This window comes from Ovis aries, chromosome 26, assembly GCF_016772045.2.
Source record: "Ovis aries strain OAR_USU_Benz2616 breed Rambouillet chromosome 26, ARS-UI_Ramb_v3.0, whole genome shotgun sequence".
Taxonomy (NCBI): domain Eukaryota; kingdom Metazoa; phylum Chordata; class Mammalia; order Artiodactyla; family Bovidae; genus Ovis; species Ovis aries.
Window position 1 is genome coordinate 30,166,332 of NC_056079.1, and position 22,572 is coordinate 30,188,903.

At 39.1% G+C, this 22,572-nt stretch overlaps 1 protein-coding gene across 7 annotated transcripts in view; it reads left to right on the plus strand.

Annotated features, from left to right (window-relative positions):
• The window catches only part of UNC5D (unc-5 netrin receptor D), a 638,805-nt gene that overhangs the window by 339,528 nt on the left and 276,705 nt on the right, over nt 1-22,572 (plus strand). For all 7 annotated transcript variants that reach the window (XM_004021770.5, XM_042241215.1, XM_042241214.1 and 4 more), the window contains exon 2: nt 17,810-18,028. In XM_004021770.5, coding sequence (XP_004021819.1) covers nt 17,810-18,028 — 219 coding nt within the window. The remainder of the gene's footprint in view (nt 1-17,809; nt 18,029-22,572) is intronic.

Genomic DNA, 22,572 nt, shown 5'->3' on the forward strand with positions numbered 1-22,572 from the left:
TCCGAAGTATTTAGTCATAGTAAAATCCAGTTCAGCTACTAAAAAAGAAAATCTTCTTTTCTCTCCCTACCCTAGAATGGTCATAAAGAGTCTACAAATATGGTCTTACTTTGTGTGTATCCCAAATATACCTGGCATAATTATGTCCCTATTTGGCTCATTAAACATTACATTCTTCTGTGAGTCACTGCGTGACAGTGCCCCAGCCATGAAACAGTGGCCTGTGAAACAAAGGGGAGAAAGCACAATTTTATTCTAATAGTTTTACCTTTAAGCGTGTTGTTGGCATTCGAGAAGGCTGCTTTGCGGCATAATTCATCTCACCGAAGTCTAGTCTTTTCCACTTATTAATAGAAAACCCGTCATCTGCATTTGTGGCAAGCCCAGACCTTCATCCAGACCCAGGGCCCACATTTATCTTGAGGGTTTGCGTTGTTGCCTGCAGTCATAGGGAAAGGAGTACATTCTTCAGAAAGTGGCTCCTTGAGACCTTGGACACTGGCGTTATAATAAGAGTGGGAACTTGCCTCATCAATCTTGCCTGGTTCTGTGAAACACACGCATGGCCTCAGGAGCGTTTAGTACATTGAAAGCCAAGTAGATGTCTCGCTAGAGGAATATTCCACCAGAGTTGTTGAGGTTGTCATAGCTGTTTAATTTGGGATTTGTGTAGGGTAGGTTAGGGACCTCCGACAGGGTGAAGTAGAAGATGAGTGAGTTATTTTGGTTCTTTTGGAACATTAATAATCTCTGAAAGATTATCTCCAGGAATTTTAAATGTTGAGAGATGAATTTGTTTTTTCATATATAGAAAGTATTTCTATACTTTCTACCATGCAAGAAATGAAAATTAACCAGCAGAGAGAAATGCTTATCTTAAATATGTTGATATTTTTTGGAGTACTCAGTTGTCCCTTGCCCCATTTTTTTTAATGACCCGTGAATGCTCAGGTTACTCCAATAAGTGTTTGCTTATCAATATAACTCACCTTTCAACACCCACGTGATTGCCTCAGTTAGAGCCACGTGGCCAGTCACACTGGCTTTCTTCCTGACTCAGTCCCGTTCTGAATGAGTAACTGATTACTTTTATTCATCATCGGTCAGAAGTTTGTGTGCCTTCATTTCTGTGTTCATCACAGTTTATTATGGGGTTTCTCTCTTGTAATGGAACGTCACTTGGAAAAATGAAAGAAACACCTTATAAGCTGCACTCTGAGATATTGGGTAGTAAACAATTGTAGGCTCCTTGGTTAATTTTTTTCTCTTTGTTACAGATAGAAACTTTGAGGGGCTTCTCCTTTGCCTTTATTTTAAGGACCTCCAGAGTTATCCTGTTGTCTTGCTGCTGCTGCTACTAAGTCGCTTCAGTCGTGTCCGACTTTATGTGACCCCACAGATGGCAGCCCACCAGTTTCCCCCATCCCTGGGATTTTCCAGGCAAGAATACTGGAGTGGGTTGCCATTTCCTCCTCCAATGCGTGAAAGTGAAGTCACTCAGTCGAGTCCGACTCTTAGTGACCCCGTGGACTGCAGCCCACCAGGCTCCTCCATCCATAGGATTTTCCAGGCAAGAGGACTGGAGTGGGGTGCCATTGCCTTCTCCTTGCTGGTGGTGCTATATAGGGCAGATGACCGTGGTGGTGATGTTTTGATTTGAACCCTGCTCCTATATGGTAACAGTCACTGTACTTCAGAGGCTCCTACCCAAAAGATGGACAACATCCAGTTATGTTTCCTGGACCTCTGGAATCAAGGAGTCATTTTTAGAGCTGATTTTATCATCCATTTGGTGGAAAGAATCATTTTCATGTAGGTGTCATGAGGCCATGTTCCCCACCCCCTTAAACATTGTACATAACCCCTACAAATCTAAGTAACCTGTACTGCTAATTCTAAAAATTAACATTTAAAAATGTTTATTTTACCCTGAGACTCACAGTCAGATTTACTTGCTTCATTTTGCATCCTAGGCATTATGTGTTAGTGATGAAATGGTAAGAAAGCACTTACCTAGGCTTTTTCTTTCTCCCCCCAATGAAATATCATCCAATTTTTTCCAATTGTAGTGCCGTCCTTGTCAGCTTCCTCCAGCATTGCTGTGCTTTCTGTGCATCGTGCTGTCAACCTGAAGCACTGTCTTAACTCCGAACTTTAATGTCTTGACATTGTTGTTTTCAGATGTAGGTTCTAAGTTTGTTTTTACTTCTATTTTGCAGTTACATTAAATCCTAATTCTAATCAGCTATAAACACTTTTGGCCTTCTGATTGATAGCCTTTGTGTTGACAGTTCCAGATGATTCTAGAGTTTAATTGCGGTATAGTTGATTTACAATGTCTTGTTAATTTCTGCTGTTTAGCAAAGCGATTCTGTTGCAGACATGCATACATGCTTTTTCATTTTCTTTTCCATTATGGTTTGTCACAAAGCACCTGATGTAGTTCCCTGTGTGCCACAGTAGTTCTTGTTTATCCACTCTCTATATACTAGTCTGGATCTGCTAATCCCAGACACTCACTTTATCTCTCCTCTATCTCTTCTCCCTCTTGGCAGCCGAAGTCTGCTCTCTCTCTGCAAGTCTGTTTCTGTTTTGTAGATAAGCTCATTTATGTCACATTTTAGATTCCACATGTAAATGATACTGTATGGTATTTGTCTTCTTCTCTGACATGTTTTACTTTGTATGATAAGCTCTAGTTCTATCCATATTGCTGCAAATGGCGCTACTTTATTCTCTTTTTTGATGGCTGAATAGTATTCCGTGGAAGGACTGATGTTGAAGCTGAAACTCTAATACTTGGGAACCTGATGCGAAGAGCTGACTCATTTGAAAAGACCCTGATGTTGGGAAAGATTGAAGGCAGGAGGAGAAGGGGATGATAGAGGATGAGGTGGTTAGATGGCATCACCAACTCAATGGACATGAATTTGAGTGAACTCTGGGAGTTGGTGATGGACAGGGAGGCCTGGCGTGCTGTGGTTCATGGGGTCACAAAGAGTTGGACATGACTGAGCGACTGAACTGAAGTATTCCTTGTATATATGTTTGATGGTTTCCAATTTGCCTGAAAATTCATTCTAAATAAGTGTGAGTCACCTCATTTAGGTACATCTGATGACTTAGGTATACCTAATACTATATCTGAAAATTATATGGTCCCATTTTTCATTGAAAATATCAAAAAATCTTTCCTATGACTTTGTAGTGCTATCGTTTCTCTAATTTAGAATTTGAAATGGTCACATGTTGAGCTGTGTGTACCTAGAAGAAAACTGTTGATAAGCTTGTTTTAACATAATAAGGCTACAAAAAAGATTGAGAGAATGTACTGTTATTGGCCAGGGTTCTTGGCCTTCCTTAATCAAATACAAACTGTTAAGAGGCCAGACAAAAAATTTAGGCGTGGCATTATTTGCAGCAGAGGGGAGTGAAGACAAAGGCCAGGTTCCCTTGTTGCTGGTTCCCTGTACGGGGCGAGGGTCAGGGTGCGTCCAGGGGTCAGGCCTGAGGAGTGAGTGGCTTAGGTAGTTTGCCCACCCCTCAGTGGTGCTGATATGGGGGCATGCATAATACCCTGCCTTTGCTCCCAACACCCTGCTTTTGCTCCTAGATCTTCATTAGTAGTAATTGGGTTTTTGGTCTTTCTGTGTCTTCTGTAGTACCTGCCAATGAAAGAAATGTAAATGACACGGTTTCAATCCGTGGGTCGGGAAGATCCCCTGGAGGAGGGCATGGCAACCCACTCCAGTATACTTGCCTAGAGAATCCCATGGACAGAGGAGCCTGGAGGGCTACAGTTCATAGAGTCTCAGAGTCTGACACGGCTAAAGTGACAGTGAGCACAGCAGCATGCCCGTCTCTAGTTTGCCCCAACTGTACATGCATAGTTATCTTTAATCCCATGTGGTTTCCTTGTATTTTGTTGCTAGAGGAGTTACTTGCCCAAGTGCAAGCATTGCAAAGAGTTCCAGGTCCCAGCCTGTCTCGATGATATCAACATCTATTCTATCAACAGTCTCTTCCTTCCTAACCTCCCTAACAAGGACGTGGTGTTGATCTCTGGTCTGCCCACATCTTTGCCCTATGTAAGTCACCTCTAAATGTTGGGGAAGGTCTCATTCCTTCTGGAGCATGTGGATCTATTTAATTGATGGTGTTAACATCTGGCCCCAAAGTACCAACTCTAGGGTTGCTTGTTTCTTGTAGTTTCAAAATCTTTTCCATAGTAGTGTGGGTCATTACTGCTCTCCTCACCCAGACCCTGGGTACCAACAAAATTAAGTGCTTGCTATAAGCTATAGGTGCCTGCAAGCTATCCATCTGTTGATGACAAATAGCAAACAGGAATAGCCTAATGATATTCACATGATTGATTCATATTCATTTATACATGGAGGAGGATGCTGAGACAGCTAAATAATTAAATCACATAATGCAATTAAACTTACTCTATTCAAGTGCTCTTTTTCTCCAATTCTTCTTGCTGACAGTATGCATACTAGGCTTCAGCCCAGTGCAGTTAAGCTGATTAGGTAATACTAAGCTGCTCAAACATGTAGTAAGCTTTTTTGTTGTTGCTTTTCTTTTTTTTTGGCGTGAAATTCTTTATATCAAACACCTGATTCTCAAGGTATAACTTCCGGTCTTTAAATGACATCCATAAAGGTTTTGTTCGAACGCATTCCAGCAGACAAGAGTGACCTTAATCCTCTAAGAACACCCAGGCTCCCAGAACTGGTTACTGGCTTTCGATCTTAGATAGTCTTTGTAAAGCAAACACATGCAAAACCTTCAGGCATTTCTTGAAATGCTGTTGAGTAGATTGGGCTCTTGCTCTAACAGTTTCTTCCTCACAAAGAAAATAAGCTACAGGATGAAAATCTACTTCTTCATCCTTTGCCCATCCATCCATCCCTCAGTTTCTATCCAATAATTAGACTAATATGCTAACAACTTATATTGTATATTGATTGCCTCATATATGCCTTATAATACCCTGAGCAACTCACAGTTCTCTACTTGAATGTACACAGTAGGCTTGTAATACTATATCATTCACTTTCTACAAGAAATGATATGAAGGATAAAGTAGATTAGATATCTGGCCTAAGATCATAGAATTCATTATTTAAAAAACCTGGATTTGAGTCTAGCTCTAACCTCCAAAGTCCGCATCAGTTTTCTTGCATCAAGCTGCCCCTCGATAAGAGATATCAGAAGGAACAGTATATTGTGCTTCCAATACAGCTTGGTACAAATCTGTTTCTGACAGTGTTGAACAGCTTGTCTAAGGAGGATGAAAAAAAGTAAGCCTCTTCTATTGTACACATTCCACCTCCCAATCAGATAACTGTCACATCAAATCAGGACACAGCTTCTGTTGTTGGTCTCTATTGCCATTGGTGTATTGTCAGTCTTTGCTGAATCCCAGATCCCAGCAGGCTCAACTAAATCTGCGTATTAGGTAAAATAACAAAGGAATTAAAGGCTTTTACATGAGCATCAAAATTTCATCCTCCTATCAATGTCTTAGGTGTTTTTCCAGAAGGACTTTGTCGTGCAACGAAGGTCATCTCATTAAGCAAAGAAAGCCAAATCCTGTTGCGTTTCTTCACGAATCTTCTGCATAAAATACTGATTTTTTTAGAAGAGATGTCAGTGTTTTCCTTAGTAAGACCTTTTGTGTGTGTGCGGAGCTAGCCATTCCTATGAAAATGTTGTTGTCTTTGGAATAGTGAAACTGACCTCCTGACTGCTGTCATTCCGAATTGGAGATGAATGAAGAAATTAATGTATTGGAGGAAATAACAGAAAAAGTCAGGTGTTGTTAGTATTATTAAGGACTTTAAACAATAGAATCTATAAATTGTTTAGAATCAAGTTGGTTTAGAGATTATACAGCTATACTCTTAAAAAATCTAAAACAAAATAAAAATGGTAAAAATAAATGAATATACAATTCATAAAAAGTAAATGAAAATAGTTGGATATTCTTTAATATTTACCTTGACTAGTAATCAGAAAGCATGTTTTAAACAATATTTTATGCATCTGTTAACAAATATCCCCCAAATATGTTTTGGTGATGAGGATAACGAAAACTGGTAAACTCCTCTTATGCTGTTGGTTATGTCCATTTGCATGGTCCTTTAGAAAATAAATTTAGTCACACATGGTAGGCACTTAGTACATTTTTATTGCAAAGATCACGGTCATAAAATTTTTATCACATTTTCATTTATCTATATACTCATTTACCCTTTTGCTTCATAGAACTTCAAGTCTAGAGGAAGGTGCAATGATATATATAAATAACTGTATGTTAGTACAGATCATTAGGTAAGGACAAGGAAAAGGTGACCCAGAATCAGAACTTTTGTGGTTCCAGAAGGTCTTATATGTTCAGTATCAACTAAGTTAAACCTGAAGGATAAGAATAGGCTATAAGCGAAGTAGTGGGATAGTACTGAGGGCAGAAGGAACACATGGGTATGTTTCCAGGTGAAGATCAGTTGACCCTTGAAAGAATTGAGAGAGATTTCCTCTAGCCTCCTGGAGGTGAAGTGATTGGTCACAAAGCTAGAGATGTTAAGTGTGGACCAGATCATGAAAAGTCTTGCTCAAAAGCCATATCAGAAAATAGGAATCTTAGCCAAAGGATTGACAGGTTTTAAGACAGAATACCATGTTTGAATTTGCATTTAACAGAGTTCATTCTGCTTATAGAATAGATGTCAGGAGGGCAAATAAGAATGATGATGAAGACAGGACCAATTGTCGTGATTGAGGGGAGTGATGGTGGTGACTAGCTTACTAGGAATAGAGATATAGGGCTAGTAGTGAATTTAGGAGACAAAACCAGTAGGGCCTAGTGATGAATTGGATGTTGGGATGAGCAAAGGAAAAGTAAGTCATGTCCGGGTTCTCGCTTAGGGAACTCAGTGAATGTTAGGGTCTTTTTTGTTTTTGTTGTTGTTTTTTAGGGCAACTGAGCCAAATAGTGGATGTGAGGGTCTAAGCCATATGTTCTGTTTTAGGCATAAGGAGTCAGTGGGATCTATGGGAAATTGAGGTGAATACAGAAAGAGGAAGGTTACTGTACAGGTTTGAAGCTACAGAGAGAGAACTCTGCTAGCAATATAAATTCATGTGTAATCAGGATACAGATGGTATAGATGAAATATCAGTGCTATAAATATAACATTTAGAAATAACTAAATGGGGACTTCCCTAGCAGTCCAGTGGTTGAGATTTAGCTTTGCAGTGCTGGGAATGTGGGTTTGATCACTGGCCAGGGAACTAAGATCCCACATGCCATGTGGTGTGGCCAAAAATAATAAAATATAGAAGAAAATTCAATTGTATTACTTAAAAAGCAATAATGAAATGTTAAATAGTGAAGAAGTTAGCAAAAACAAAACTGATATATTTACTCTTAATCATTAAGAATTGGCCTAATGAAGAATTAATAATACCAAGACAAAATGAGATAACAGCTTGAAATATATGTGAAATATATATGGGTGTGTATGTGTATATACACACATACACACACCCTATTCACAGAAAGCCAAAATATTAAATATATATTTGAAAAAGAAAGATCTGAAAATGAAATATACCAAATTATTAATAGTATTAGTTTTGGGGAACTTGGTAACAATGGATGATGATGTCTTCTTAAAATACACATATTATTTGTACTTTTCTATAATTTGCATTTTATCAACATAATAAGCCATGATTTTCAATACAAAATACATCATAAAATGTTAAAGATTTTTTTGCATTGTATTTGAGTTTGCTAAAAGATTTGCCAGTTACAGTGTCCTCATAAAAGAGATTTAACAAGATTGTTTCCTCGGTAGAATTTCTCAATAGACAGGAATACAGAATGTAGTTATAAATTTAATCCTTTGTGGCCCACCCAAACAAAAGCAGCATAGTATAATGGGGAAAATACTCTTTTAGAAGTCAATAGAGAGGTTTCCACAGAATCTGCTCCTTGGAGTTCTTTAGTAAGTTGTTTAACCTCTGAGGGCCTCGATTATTTGTAGGATAAGAGAGTTGGCCCAGATTTTATCTAAGGTGAACTCCCACTCTATTTTGCCTGAGTCCAGGTCACATAGGAAAAAAAAATTATATCAAACCATGTTCCAGTCAAACCAGCCCTTATTTATTCAGATATGTGACTAAGTGATCACAGTCTAAGTTGTGTTTTTTTCCCTAATGTGACCTGACATCTAATGGAAGTGTATTTATTTCAAAGGGAATTTAGTGTCTGTTCCTTATCTTTTTGTTTCTTTTTGTCCTACAAAGATTGAAAGTCCCTGCCATATTCATGAGCAGAACATAAAGCACCAAGCACTTCCTGAGAGGTAATTTTCCAAGAATGAAAAATATGAGAATGGTGCTGGGTTGTTTGCTTTTCTGTCATTCAATGTTGTATTAAAACAACCATTTTTCCATACCTATGAATGGCTTCACTCTTGAAAACTGTCAGTTACAAATGAAAAGTGATAGCACTCTGAAAGCAAAACCATTCCCAGATCGCACTAGTTTTTCACATGAATTTGAAGTCTAATCAGTGGCCCACAGTCATACATTGTATCTATTGTGGGGTGAAAAATTAAGAAATGATCTTTAAGCTTTATCTCAAACCTGGTTTTCAATAAAATATTACCTTTTTATGTTTACATTTAAAAAGGATTTTTATCAACCTGTCAATCAAATTCTTTCCATTTTTCCCCCCAGGGACATATTTACCATTTATATCTGCCGTGATTCATGAATTTCAGCATACTAGGAGTTAGACATCATGAAGTAAAATCTAGAAGTTTCCATCGTATAGTTTTTTGAGACTTCCATATCCTTGCACTAGAACAGTGTGTATGTGTGTTTCCTGATTCTAAGTATTTATTTAAGAATGCATTTAAAAATACTGAAAAAGCAAAACACTTAATAAAAATTTAAATCATCTGTAACCCCATCACACATTGAAATCCACTGGGCTAAATTTGGCCTCATTTTAGAGTCTCTTTGGACAGACTGTTATTATGGGAACAGGTGTCTCATGCTGAATCTGATTGCACATTGCTGGTTTCCATTAAGGGACAAGGCGCCATCAGAACTCATGTGAAATCTCTGGCTTCATCCCAATTTCAGAAGTCAGTTTTGCAGATGACTCAAGCAGGAGCTTAAAATAGTGGATGATTTAAAAACCAAACCAAAACAACAACAACAACAAAAAACTTCCCCTGTGGCCTTGGGAGAACTGTCATTTGTGTTAATGTGGCTGGAAATAAAAACAGCTCCTTCCTCAGTCCTGGAACAAGCATGGTTTCTTCCTCACGGAAAGCATGCACATGGAATGACTTTAAAGTGGCCTTAGGGCTCATGCAATAAACTGAGACAGCTGTCTTTCTTTGATATGGTGATTATTCTGGGTCTGCATCTCAGAAAACTTAATGAAAGGCACATAGAAGTAAGAGATGTTGGAGCCAAGTTGGTCCAATAGTTTAGTACCAATGTCGAAGTCAACTCCATAAACTGTGAATGGTAAGGAACACAATGTTTTGTTCTACCTAACTCATCAGTGCCCATTCTGTGTGCTCATGGCACACATATGCACTCACCATGCCCTCAGCTGGAACACCTTCCCCACAGGTTGCCCATTTCAACTCCTACATCAAACTATGCTGAAATGTAATCTTCCCCACAATGGCTGTCGCAGACCTTCCTAAGGAAAGTTGGACTTTCTCTCCTCTGTGCCTTGTGACATTTTGTATATACTTCCAGGATACTTTTGGCATACTTGTCATTGTTCAGTAATTATTTGTCTCTAATTCAATGAGACACAGATAATACTTAGGCCACCTGATGCAAAGAGCTGACTCATTGAAAAAGACTTTGATGCTGGGAAAGATTGAGGGCAGGAGGATAAGGGGACAACAGAGGATGAGATGGTTGGATGGCATCATTGACTTAACAGACTTGAGTTTGAGCAAACTCTGGGAGCTAGAGAAGGGCAGGGAAGGCTGTTGTGCTGCAGTCCATGGGGTTGCAAAGAGTCAGACATGATTGAACGACTGAACAACAACAAATTCAATCAGGGAGCTCCTTGGGGAAATTAGTCAGTTTCTTAGTTATCTTTGGACTCAATGTCCAGTACCTAGAACACTGCCTAACCTGAGTAAGGATGTACCTGTGTGTCAGTTTAATAAAATGATTGAATATATTAAGGCAAATTGTGGTAGTCTGGGGAATGATGAATGTGCTTTCACAACCTCTACTGAAATCTGAAGTTTCTTGTGTGAGGAACTGAGAAGGATTTTTCAGATTTCTTTGAATACATTGTCAGTGTTGTTTACCATCTACTCTGCAGAATTTAAAATCTGCTCAATGGAATAATATCTTAGACCATGTAGAAGAATGACACAAGTGAGGTGAACTATGCAAATGAGATGATATAAAACATTTCCATTTTTATTAGAGGCTGGGAAGAAGGCAGATCATTTCTGAGTTTAAAAAAAGAAAACTTTTATTGGAGCCTAGAGAAAGAGTCTGTTTCATAAATTGCATTAAATATTTGGTATGTAAAATTCCGGCTGTTGTTCTGCATTAAATGGATACATTGCACCCCTTACCTAATTAAGAAACCATATGGAGACAAGACACATTTACATAAACAAAAGCAGAGAAGCCAGCTCTATTGGGTTGTCTCCGATTATGTAACTTGGTTTCCAAGGTATGGATTTGTTCTCTGCCTTAAATATTGCCATGGACCAAATAGTTTCCAGATATTGAATGGAATTTAAAGAGCTAGTTCTAAGGTGCCTTGACTTCATTTAAATATTGCAGTGAAAGGGACCCTGCAATACTATGCAGTTTCCTACGTTTAATAACTGCTTGCCTGTTAAAGCCAGTAGTTTTGGAATCTGCCCAACAGGAAATCCATTGTATATTATTACGTAGCTTTGCAGGATAACCATGTGCCTGGCGTATGGTTTAACCGTTTACTACATGTTTGTTGAATAAATAAATGCCTCAGTGTGTTTTCAGAGTTGGTGGCCTTAGCATACATATGGGTAGCAAACAGTCAAGAAATGGTATAAACAACAGTTTGTATCATGACGAGCACTGGGATGAAAATAATAACCATCACAGAACTGAAACACGAATATTGGGGTAATAAGTTTGGAGTGGAAATCTAAATCATAGTTATAATGCTTTCTCTTTTGTTTGACGGTTTTTATCCAGACAATGATACCGATGGCAGTCAATGATGGCAAATTAAATGTATGTAACATTTTACTACTTACTGTATTTTATCCCATATATCATCTCACTTTACCATCTCAGAGTACCCATTTTATGGATGAGAAAAATGGAACCTCAGAATTAAGTTCTTCACCCAAGGTCACAAAGTTAAATCACACTTTAAATCGGGTTACTTGATTCTGAAAGGTCTTTTGTTTTACCAGATTTAGTCTTTGCTTTATGGCAGAGTTATTGGTGGAACTTGCAAACACAAATGCATGTTTTGTTGCAGTGAGAAGTGTTCTTTGGAGATAGAAGAGAAAAAAATGAAATGTATTTCAAAATACTCTTGGGGAAAAGGTATGAAAATAATTTAGAATTTCTCAGAATGTGTTAAAACTCAACTTCGTTTGTACTCTAACCCCATGAAGTGCCAGCACCCTTCACTGAGAGTCCAGGGTTTTATGAATCCCAATTTGGAATGACTGTTCCTCTACTGTGCCCAGTCCTATTACAGATTTCACATTTCAAACAGTCCAACATTGGCAGTTTTACCTGGTTAAATATGATAAAATGACAGAAGCCCTGGTTTCAGTTCCTCAATTTTTACTGACGTTCACTGCATGTTGGTATAGCCCTTGTATTCTAATTGGAGTTTTAGTCGTTAAATATTCCTGCTTAAAAGAGGGGAAACTGTTTCTAAAGGAAACATTGCAAAAACCTTCTCATTATTTTATTCTCAGCCATGCTTGTTCTCTGCCTGCTTTGTCTGTTCCTGACTTGAGTGAAGATGCCTAGTCAGTCGACTAAAATTAGTCGAATCCTTGCTGTGCTGGTCTCTCAGATATTTTCTGGAGACCTTTTCTGGGTGTGTCCATAACACACTCATACAGAACTGAAATCACAGTCCAGCCAAAGGGATCACTGAGTGACCTTTAAGATGAATGTTGCACTTAATTTAAGTAGGTGAGGAAGCACACAGATCCTTTAGCTTCTCATATTTTGGTTTTTTGAGCTGTGTAACATTGACTGCCCTGGTGGCTCAGATGGTCTGGTAGGCCATCCATGGGGTCTCAAAGAGTCAGACATGACTGAGCGAGTTCACTTTCACTTCATCTTTACCATAGTGCTCGGAGAAGGCGATGGCACCCCACTCCAGTACTCTTGCCTGGAAAATCCCATGGATGGAGATTCAGACACGACTGAGTGACTTCACTTTCACTTTTCACTTTCATGCGTTGGAGAAGGAAATGGCAACCCACTCCAGTGTTCTTGCCTGGAGAATCCCAGGGATGGCGGAGCCTGGTGGGCTGCTGTCTATGGGGTCTCACAGAGTCGGACACGACTGAAGCGACTTAGCAGCAACAGCAGCACCAGCAACAGCAGCAGCAGGCACTCACTAAATGACCCTATCTGACTTCTAAGGGTCCATTCACTTGAACTGAAATGGAATTGTAAGGCGTTTGAGTCAGATTTGCATTCAAATTCAGTCCCCGCTTACTAGCAACATAACTTTAGATAAGACACATATTTGAAGCATTTTCTCAAATGCAGAAAGTGGTACTCAACAACCTGCCACTTAGAGAGATGTTGTAAAGTTTAAATGACTTAATCCATGTAGAAGGCTTATTACCATAACCTATAACCATTCAATACATGGCAGCTCTTATTTTTACTCTCTGCTAACGTAGTTCCCTGGTGGCTCAGATGGTAGAGGATCTTCTTGCAATGTAAGATACACAGGTTCGATCCCTGGGTTGGTAAGATCGTGACCACTTGGGAATGGCTACCCACTCCAGTATTCTTGCCTGAAGAATACCATAGACAAGAGTACCCTGGCAGGCTACAGTTCGTGGGATCACAAACAGTTGGACACAACTGAGCAACTAGTAACAACAACACAAACCTAGTTTCCATGTTTTGTTTTGTTTTTAGCTTCCCCAAATACTTAACACCGTGAGCATTGGGATTTGATAGAGTGAAGCTTCACACTCTGGCTTTAAAGCAGAAGATCTTGAGTATCACTGAGTGTTTCCTGCAGAAACAACAGGAAAAAGCTGACAGATTCTTTGGAGGTGAATGCCTCCTGATGTGTGTTCAGCCTCTGTGTTGTCAGAGCTGGTTGTCTGTGCCTTCTGCAGTTTTCCCTTGTGCTCTTCCTCATTTACAGCAGGAACAAAAGATAGGTTGATGCTGGCCACATGCATTCCTTCTATCAGGAAAGTAAAAGCTTTCTCAGAAACGTCTGTTTATGACTCATTGGCCATCGATGGGCGTCACGCGGCCCTTCCCACCTGGGAAGAAGTAAACTCAGTCTGTGACTTTTCATTCCTCTACCAAGTGGGAGAAGGCAGTTGGAGGTCATCATCAGCGTTTGTCACACTGAGTTTAAAAGTACAATCTGAGTTATAAAGCAGTGGTCAGTGTACTGAGATTCCCAGTAAGTTTACCTTGAAGTCTAAAATACCCATGCGGTCTTCCATATTGATCATTTATTAAAGTAAGCCATCCCCTCCCCCGCCACTCGCCTCCAGACCTAGGATTTGTCAGTTCAGTTCGGTCGCCCAGTTGTGTCCGACTCTTTGCGACCCCATGGACTGCAGCATGCCAGGCCTCCCTGTAAATCACCAACTCCCAGAGTTTACTCAAGCTCATGCCCATTGAGTCAGTGATGCCATCCAACCATCTCATTCTCTATCGTCCCCTTCTCCTCCCACCTTCAGTCTTTCCCAGCTTCAGGGTCTTTTCCAATGAGTCAGCTCTTTGCATCAGGTGGCCAAAGTATTGGAGTTTCAGCTTCAGCAACAGTCCTTCCAATGAATATTCAGGACTGATTTCCTTTAGGATGGACTGGTTGGATCTCCTTGCAGTCCAAGGGACTCTCAAGAGTCTTCTCCAACAACAGAGTTCAAAAGTATCAATTCTACAGATTTGTCAGTAACTTTTGTTTAATGTTACTTAAGTGTAGTTGATTTATGCTGTTGTGTTCATTTCTGTTGTATAGCAAAGTGTTTCAGTTAAACATATAGATACACATACATTCTTCTTCATATTCTTTTCTGGTATTTCATGTTCTTTTCTATGATGGTTGTCAGCAACTTCTAGGTCCCAGCTTGGAACTTCTGTTGGCAACTTCCTAGTCCACTGGGTTAAGAAGGGGATGTCTTCCAGGGGAGCAGCCTTCACTTTATGAGGGGAGCATCTGAAGAGCAGGGCACTGTTGCACCAGGAATTCAAGCCTGAGCCTAGGGAGGGTCTTCAGGAGGGGAAGCCAGAGATAATCAGTGTGAGAGAAACACCACCCCCAACATTTCACTATGCATACTAAAGCAAGCCAGGGGCCAGAAAGGAAAATAGGTAACTCTTCCACATGCCTGGTAAGTAGCTTCAGTGTGTCTGACACTTTGCCACCATTCTCCAGGCAAGAATACTGGAGTGGGTTGCCATGCCCTTCTTCAGGGGATCTTCCCGCCCCAGGAATTGACCCTGCAGTCTCTCAAGTTTCCTGCATTCGCAGGCAGATTTTTTTTTTTTTAACCACTAGCACTCTGTTTTCACTTTCTTCATTTCTTTATCAGAAGGATGCAAAGAAATGGTAATATGTATACAAATGTATACCTATAACCTCTCACCTTTCCACTCTTACCGACATAAATTGACTTTCGTTGTTGTTGCTTTTTTTTTTTTTCCCCTGGAACCTGGCCTTTTCCCTAAATATACATATTTATGTGGCTTCAATAATGGTTAAAATAGAATGTTACATTCAGCCTTTTTGTTTTTCCTCCTCTGAACATTGAGATTGATTGATTCTTTTAATTTCTTTTCCTTTTTTTTTTTTTAAATAGTGAAGTTTAGTTAATGGTGTGTTAGTTTCAAGTGTACAGCAGGGTGATTCAGTTATACATATGTGTGTGTGTGTGTGTGTACACATACATATTACTGCCCTGTACCAAGATTCTTTGCCATTCCAGGTTAGCTGTTTAAAGGTATTGAACATATTTCCCTGCGCTGTTCTGTAGGTCCTTACTGTTGGCCTATTTTTTATACAGTAGTGTGTATCCGTTAGTCCTAAACTCCTAGTTTATACCCTGCCATATCCCCTTTGGTAACCATAACTTTGTTACCTCTGTCTGTGAGTCTATTTCCATTTTGTAATTAAGACTGATTGATTCTTAATGGATGTCCTCAGAACAGCCAGGACACTTGAAGCAGATTTTCCCGTTCCACTCTTCTGCTCTCTGAAGGCTGAACTATTTTATCAAAAGGCGCTTTATTAAAGTAGCAGGAAGCTCTCCTAATTGCTTTCAGATCTCTGTGTTTTGGGGCTCAGCTGGTTAAAGTTCGATTTATCTTATATTCCAGTCATTTTACTTAGGCTGGTTTAATATTGTCTGTTTCCTTAGAAACTGTTTTCTGTGACCACTTGCCCCATTTCAGTAGTTTTCTTCTCACATTTATGCATTGTTATTGATACTAACTAAACAACAGCATTTAATGCACACCTGTGTTCACTCGGGCTACCCATTTGGGGCTTTGTCTTTGTTCATTGGGTGACCCTTTTCTGTAACAGTGAATTACTTTGGACAAAACTCAAACCCCTGATGAGAGTGTGAACTGTTTGATGCCCATATAAAATCTTTTAATACCTTTGTCATTTCCTCTAATGCATGGATTTACAAAAGCCTGAGGAGACTTGGTATTTATTGAAGATGGAAATTGCCTTGAGCAGTCAGTAACAAAATGAATTAATATGTGACATATTTTGTAAAGCCCATTGTAAATATAATTTAAAACATTAAAAAAAAAAAACTTCTCAGATTCTCTCCTGAAACCTTTCTTTTTCATTTGATAGATACATATTTTATTTTTTGAAGGAGTTTATCAAACGTGTATGGCTTAAACTGTTTGCTCTCATTATCTGTAATATTGGCTTTAATGATGGATTTTTCGTCTTGTGAGTTAACTTTTCTATTAACATGAGTTAACTTTTCTATTACAAATGTATTTGAAAACTTATAAATCTCAAGCTCTTTAATATGTGAGCCCCCCCTCATCTTGATTGATACATTTAATGAAAAAAATAGTTTGGAGAATCAAGCTGTTGTGTTTAATTTATTTCAGTGGTGTATTACTTATGTATTCCTGTTGGTAAACAGTCTTTCCCATAACTCACTGTCTTTTGTTTCTTTTTTCTTTACACAAACAAAAAATTATAGGTAGTCCTTCCTCCTATGTCCTTTTGTCTTTGATGATACCCCCTACAGGCTCTTTGAAAGGACATTCCACCTAATGTTGGGAGTCTTGTTTCCCCTTGACAGTGCTGAGTCATTTAGCTTACTGACTTCAGTGTACACAAATGTCTGTGTTTGTTAAGAATTACAATGATGGCACCCAAAAAGCCAGGTTAGGACACAGATACCTCCTGGCCTCCAGACTCTCTCCTGATGACCTGGATTTTCTTCTGCTGGTTTCATTGGGTCACTTTTTCCAGCTGGTCATAAAGACTGGTTTGCTTTGAATGAGAGAAACCCTCTCTGGGGCAGCGTTGATCTTGGTATTGAAGATCAATACCAATACTTGGTATTTGCTTACTTTGTTCTTTATCCAGAATGCCATGAGAAGGCACAAAATAGGGTTCTCCTTGGTTATGCTCCACATTGCTCATACTTATGTCTTTCTTCCCTTGGCTGTGTGCTAGTTTCCTGGGGCTCAAGTCCTTGCTAAATAGATTAAAATGGCAATGGAGCGAAGTCTTGGCTCCTGCTTTTTCCTTTTCATATTATTTCTCTCCAGTCATCACTTCCCTATACTTGGGGAGACATATTTATTTCTTCACTTTGAGCAAATGTAACTGTCGGTCTTAAACTATAGCTTGTTAGTGATTTGTTTTGGTTCCTAGCCTTCAAAATGAAGTCAACTTTGGGCAGAAATGTTGGGGCAGGGAATGATGGTCTAAGACAAGCAGAAGAGATGCACATTCCCTTTAGAAGGTTTGGTAAGTTTGGAAAAGAAACTATATCTGAGTTTGAACACCGGTTTCCAAGGTTCATAGGTGAAGAAAGTGGACAGTTGCCAATTCTTTGGACATATCTTATGACTGACCATTCTCCACCAACATCACCATTATTCATACTCAAGTGTGGGAGAACCAGATCTTTTCCCTCCATTATTTCAGCATTTTGAGGCACCTGGGGACCCTCATTGAATACTTTGAGGTAACCACTCAACAGGCTGAATCTCAAGATTCAGCCCCAGGTATCTCTCAGTTCACTCAACAAAAATGTAAAGATGAAAAGCTGTAGTTAGAGGAGGTCTCCTATTCATTACCTTCACGTGTCTAATAACCCTGGATGTGTGTTCGGCTAAAGGTACCCTATCACGCTAATTCAATCTCTAGACACTAATTCATCTGCATAGGCCTTGCAGGCCTGCTGATTAGGATGCAGAGTTTTCCAGTAGAGATTCTTAGAGCCAGTGGCGTGTTTTGCCCTGATGTAGGTGCTGCCAGTATAGACTGTTCTAACAAACACCTTCTTCCATTTCACAGGAACTGACAATGGTGAAGTCCTCCCTGATTCCATCCCGTCAGCTCCTGGAACGCTGCCTCATTTCATAGAGGAGCCAGATGATGCTTATATCATCAAGAGCAACCCCATTGCACTGAGGTGCAAAGCAAGGCCAGCCATGCAGATATTCTTCAAATGCAATGGCGAGTGGGTCCATCAGAATGAGCATGTCTCTGAGGAGAGTCTGGATGAGAGTTCAGGTAAGAATGGGAAGCAATCGGAAGAATCTATGGTAGCTTCTCAGATTTCTATGTCAATCTGACTGAGGATACCTGTGTTAAATCAGACACCTTATTTGAGTGAAGTCATATTAACAGTATCCCAGGACTATAAGAGGGAGTCGTGTCTTGAAATGACTCCACAGCTTTCCTGCTAGTCTACTCCAGTATGGTAGATGAGCATTTTTTATTTTCCTGCTCTATATCACATTAAGACCTAATTTTGTATAAAAGTTAATATTCTCCCTGGAAATAAAATCAGGCAGTCACTGTTTTCATTTTCTGAATTCTGAATATTTTTTTTCATGACATAAATCTTTCAAGAAGCACCCTTTTAAGCAGCCTAAATCCAGTTTCTCTAATCTTTCTTCCTGGATATTATTCTTGTATGCTTCATTCTCGACAGCTGATGGTTTCTGAGTCGTCTGAGTTCTTTTGATTACTGTGTAATGATAAAGAAGTTCACATTAGAAGACCAGATTTGAATAGCATCTCCTGTATAAAAGAATTTCAGGACCATCTTTATTAGCTGGCTGATTTGTCTGGTGAGAAGTGATGATGAGAATAGTGATCATATTAGCTAATATTTATTGAGCACTTACTATTTAACCAGACCTTATCTAAGCTTCTGATGCACATTATCCTACTGTCTCCTCAACAGCCCTTTGGGATAAATAATGCTGTCATTGCCTTCTTATAAATAAGGGAACGGAGGCTCAAAGAGATTAAGTAAACTGTGGGCTTGTGCTGGATATCTAAATAAGATCATTTGATTCAAAACTTTCAAAATGTATTACTTTTATATTTTAGCAGATAATAGAAACAGTATATGCTTTTGAACTTTGGCTTCTCAGACTAACAGAAAATTTAGCCTTATCCTAAACCCAATTTGATGTTACTGTATATTATTGATTTTTATTAGTTCTAAACTTACTAGATGTCAGATTTTAAATAAATAAAGTCATGAATAATTAGGAAGTTGTGTCAGCTTAATTTATTAACTATATACCAGTCCTGTTTAGTACATTAGGCTAAGTCTTTCAGAGTATTCCAGGAAGGGAAGGAAGCAAACTCTGATCTAAACCTTCATACCTACTAATAGGTTTATGACCAGTATAAGTGCAAATGAAGTTAAGATAAATGTCTAAAGAGAGGTAGATGGTGCTAGGGAGGATTTTAAGAAATCATGTCTAACTGGGACTCTCCGGAGAAGGCAATGGCACCCCACTCCAGTACTCTTGCCTGGAAAATCCCATGGACGGAGGAGCCTCATAGGCTCCAGTCCATGGCGTCGCTAAGAGTCAAGCACAACTGAGCAACTTCACTTTCACTTTTCACTTTCATGCATTGGAGAAGGAAATGGCAACCCACTCCAGTGTTCTTGCCTGGAGAATCCCAGGGACAGAGAAGCCTAGTGGGCTGCCGTCTATGGGGTTGCACAGAGCTGGACACGACTGAAGCGACTTAGCAGCAGCAGGAACTGGGACTCTTAGGAAAGGTGTGGAAGCAACAGTATTTGAAAGGAGCATTGAATATGTGGTTCTGTTAAGCATAATTGATGCTACACTCTATAGAAGAGAGAGGGGTCTCCTTGGCCAACATTAGCAAATGAAAGAAAGCTGAGTGTGTGTTCTACTTAGCTTGGTTTGGTTGAAATATAAAATTGATACAGGAGATAGCAGTTGATAGCTGGAAAACAGCTCAATCAGTGGCATGAAAGACCTCAAATATCAACAAGAAGTCCTTTACTCAATTTTATGGATATTTTGTTAATGGTAGGAATTTATTATATTGACATAAGGGAATGCAATGGCTTTGAAACTATACTTCCGAAGATGAATCTGGAACAAGCCTTCAGGATGGTAAGGAGAAGCAGGAATGGAGAAGTTAAGAGACTTGAGTAATTCAGCTGGGAAAGTAAGGTCTGCTTCTTGAGGAATGGCCGCAGAAATAAGAACTAGATAGCTGATGTGAAAAGCAATGGCACAAATCAGACTTAATAGCTGAATGATTGAACGAATGGAGAAATAAAAACGAATCTCTTAACAGAAGGAAAAGGGTTATGCAATTAATATTAGTAATCACATTAGCAAGGAGAAGAGTCTGAGATCATTGAACAAACTACACTTGAAATACTTATGGGATAATGAAGAGAGATAGATCTGGAACTAAGGTCGTCATCGTAAAGAGTGAAGCCATGGAGATGGAGGGGTTGTCAAGAGAGAATGGGCAATATGACAAGAAAATGGAGCTAGAGACGCAGACACACCTCCTGAGGAGTCCAAAGAGGGACATCACACCCAGCAAAGAAGTAAGCAGGGTATGCTGTGTTCCAAAGCAGAGGGGGAGTCATTCCATAAAGATCTTCAGATGTTACTCTGTCTCTGCCCAGGAACAATGAAGGAGGCAAAGAACTGAACATATACATCATCAGTGCTAACGATTATGCAGTTCTCAGCTAACTTGGGTTTGTAGCATAAATGCATCCAAAGGTAGAGAATCACAATTCCCTAATCATTCCACTTTGGAATTAGAATGAGGAAGAAAACAGAAGTGCTTGTTTTGAAGTGCTTGTTTTAGATACACTATTCTTCAGACCAAAACATGCTTAGAATTCTAGTTTCTAAATGTGAGAATGGGAAGGGATCTCAGTGGCAAACATAACAGCTCTGTTTTGTTTATTAAAATAAAAAATTCCAAGAAATACAAGTAGTTCATGGCATAGCTATTGCTAGAACCCAGATCTCCTGATCTTCACTATGGATATATTTCCTTGATACTATAAAGGACTCTACAGATTCCTATGGTCTCCTTCCCAATCAAAATATTGACAAATTTCCTTACTGACATCGGGATGGATTTCATCACCTGTCTCAGCATTTTCTACTGTCAATCTGTTTAATGTTTAATTTCCCAAGTATAATCCTTATCGCTATTCCACTGGCGTTTGGCCGTTCCTTACCATCTCAGCCATCTCTCCAAGGGCGAATCCCTTATTCTATGTTGTGTTTCCAGCACTGATAGAAGTTTGTAATAATTAAAGGTATAGAGACATTTCCAGGATTCCAGGTATAGTTTCCTTCTTTAAAGAAGGGTTTGGCAAAAATCAAAAACAATGAAGAGAATAAATTGAATCTTTGTATTGGAAAAGTTTTTGCTTCTGTGTTCCAAAGATTGGGATCATGGAGAGACCTAGGTGAATAAATCTGGTGTTAAGAGAGTCTGAGTCACAAACAGTAGCAATCTCATTTACCTTTGCATGAAGACTTCCAAGAAAACTCTTGATATTTGGGGAGAGAGCAACAAAGGGAACAGCATTGCCCATAGGACAAAAGCCTACAGAACAATGTGAAATATGAAAGTTATGTGTCTCTTAAGCTCAGCTAGTCCAACTGGAGAGGAACTCAGATACTAGTGGCTCCATAGGGTTGTGTTTTTTCCTCAGACATTTCTGTCCTAGATTTTGCCAGTAATGAACTGAAAATATCAGAAAACCTTTGGGTAAACTGCTCCAAATAAAAGATAGGAAGACCATTGAAAAATGGTCAGCTATTATTTTATACTACTGCTAGAAAATCCTATATCCATTCTCATTTAAAAATCTCTTGATAAATATTGCAGGCCCATTTAACACTCTACCCTCTTGTAATTTCACAACATGTAGTTTTGTTATTGCTTCCTCCTTTTAATTCCTTTCTCATTGCTAGGCAACTCCATGTCTTGAAGACAGCGGCACTGATTACATTCTCTGCCTCCATGTAAAAGTCTCCGCCTTTGCTTCCTTTAAAAAAAAAAATTAAAATTAAAAAAGACCAATAAAAGTCACAAATTTCAAAGGAACTGGGAAGAATAAAAAATCATAAATGACAAAATCTGAAGAGATTATACACTGATTTTAAAAAACAAGCTGTTGAGAAAGAACTTTAATTTTAACAACTACCTTTTGAAAAGAATTTAATAAGCACAACCTTTTCTTCCAAGTTATTTTGATTGAATCAATAGAAATGTCTCTCCCTAAAACTGTTTTTTTCTTCTGTGTGCTTAATGAAAATCGCTGTCTACTGAACACTGCAATTATGTTTCCTAAGCTCTGTATTCATAGTGGAAAAGTGGACACTGGAGCAAGATGAGTAGAAATATTAGACCCCAAACTAATGCATAAGTGCAATTAAGGTTAGAAACAAAATGGCCTCAGGTATTGAAAAACAGATGCATTACCCCTCCCCTGGGTTTCTTCATTGTGGAGCTGGAGAACGGGAATTGGCTACCTTACAGCCTTAATGGCTTTTGATGGGGTCTGAAAAATAGTTCCTGCCAGTCCAGGGGGAGTGACTGCCTCTAGGAGACCAAGAGCAGTGGGACCACATTTGACCAGCGGTAGACTGACGCGACTTAGCAGCAGCAGCAGAGAATTATCCATGCTGTTAAGAAGTTGAAAAGGATCTGCTTCAATATCTTTGGCCAACACGGTCTCCATTTTTAAATCCCAGAGAACTTTGATATCCTTTTTACTTACAGGTTTTCTT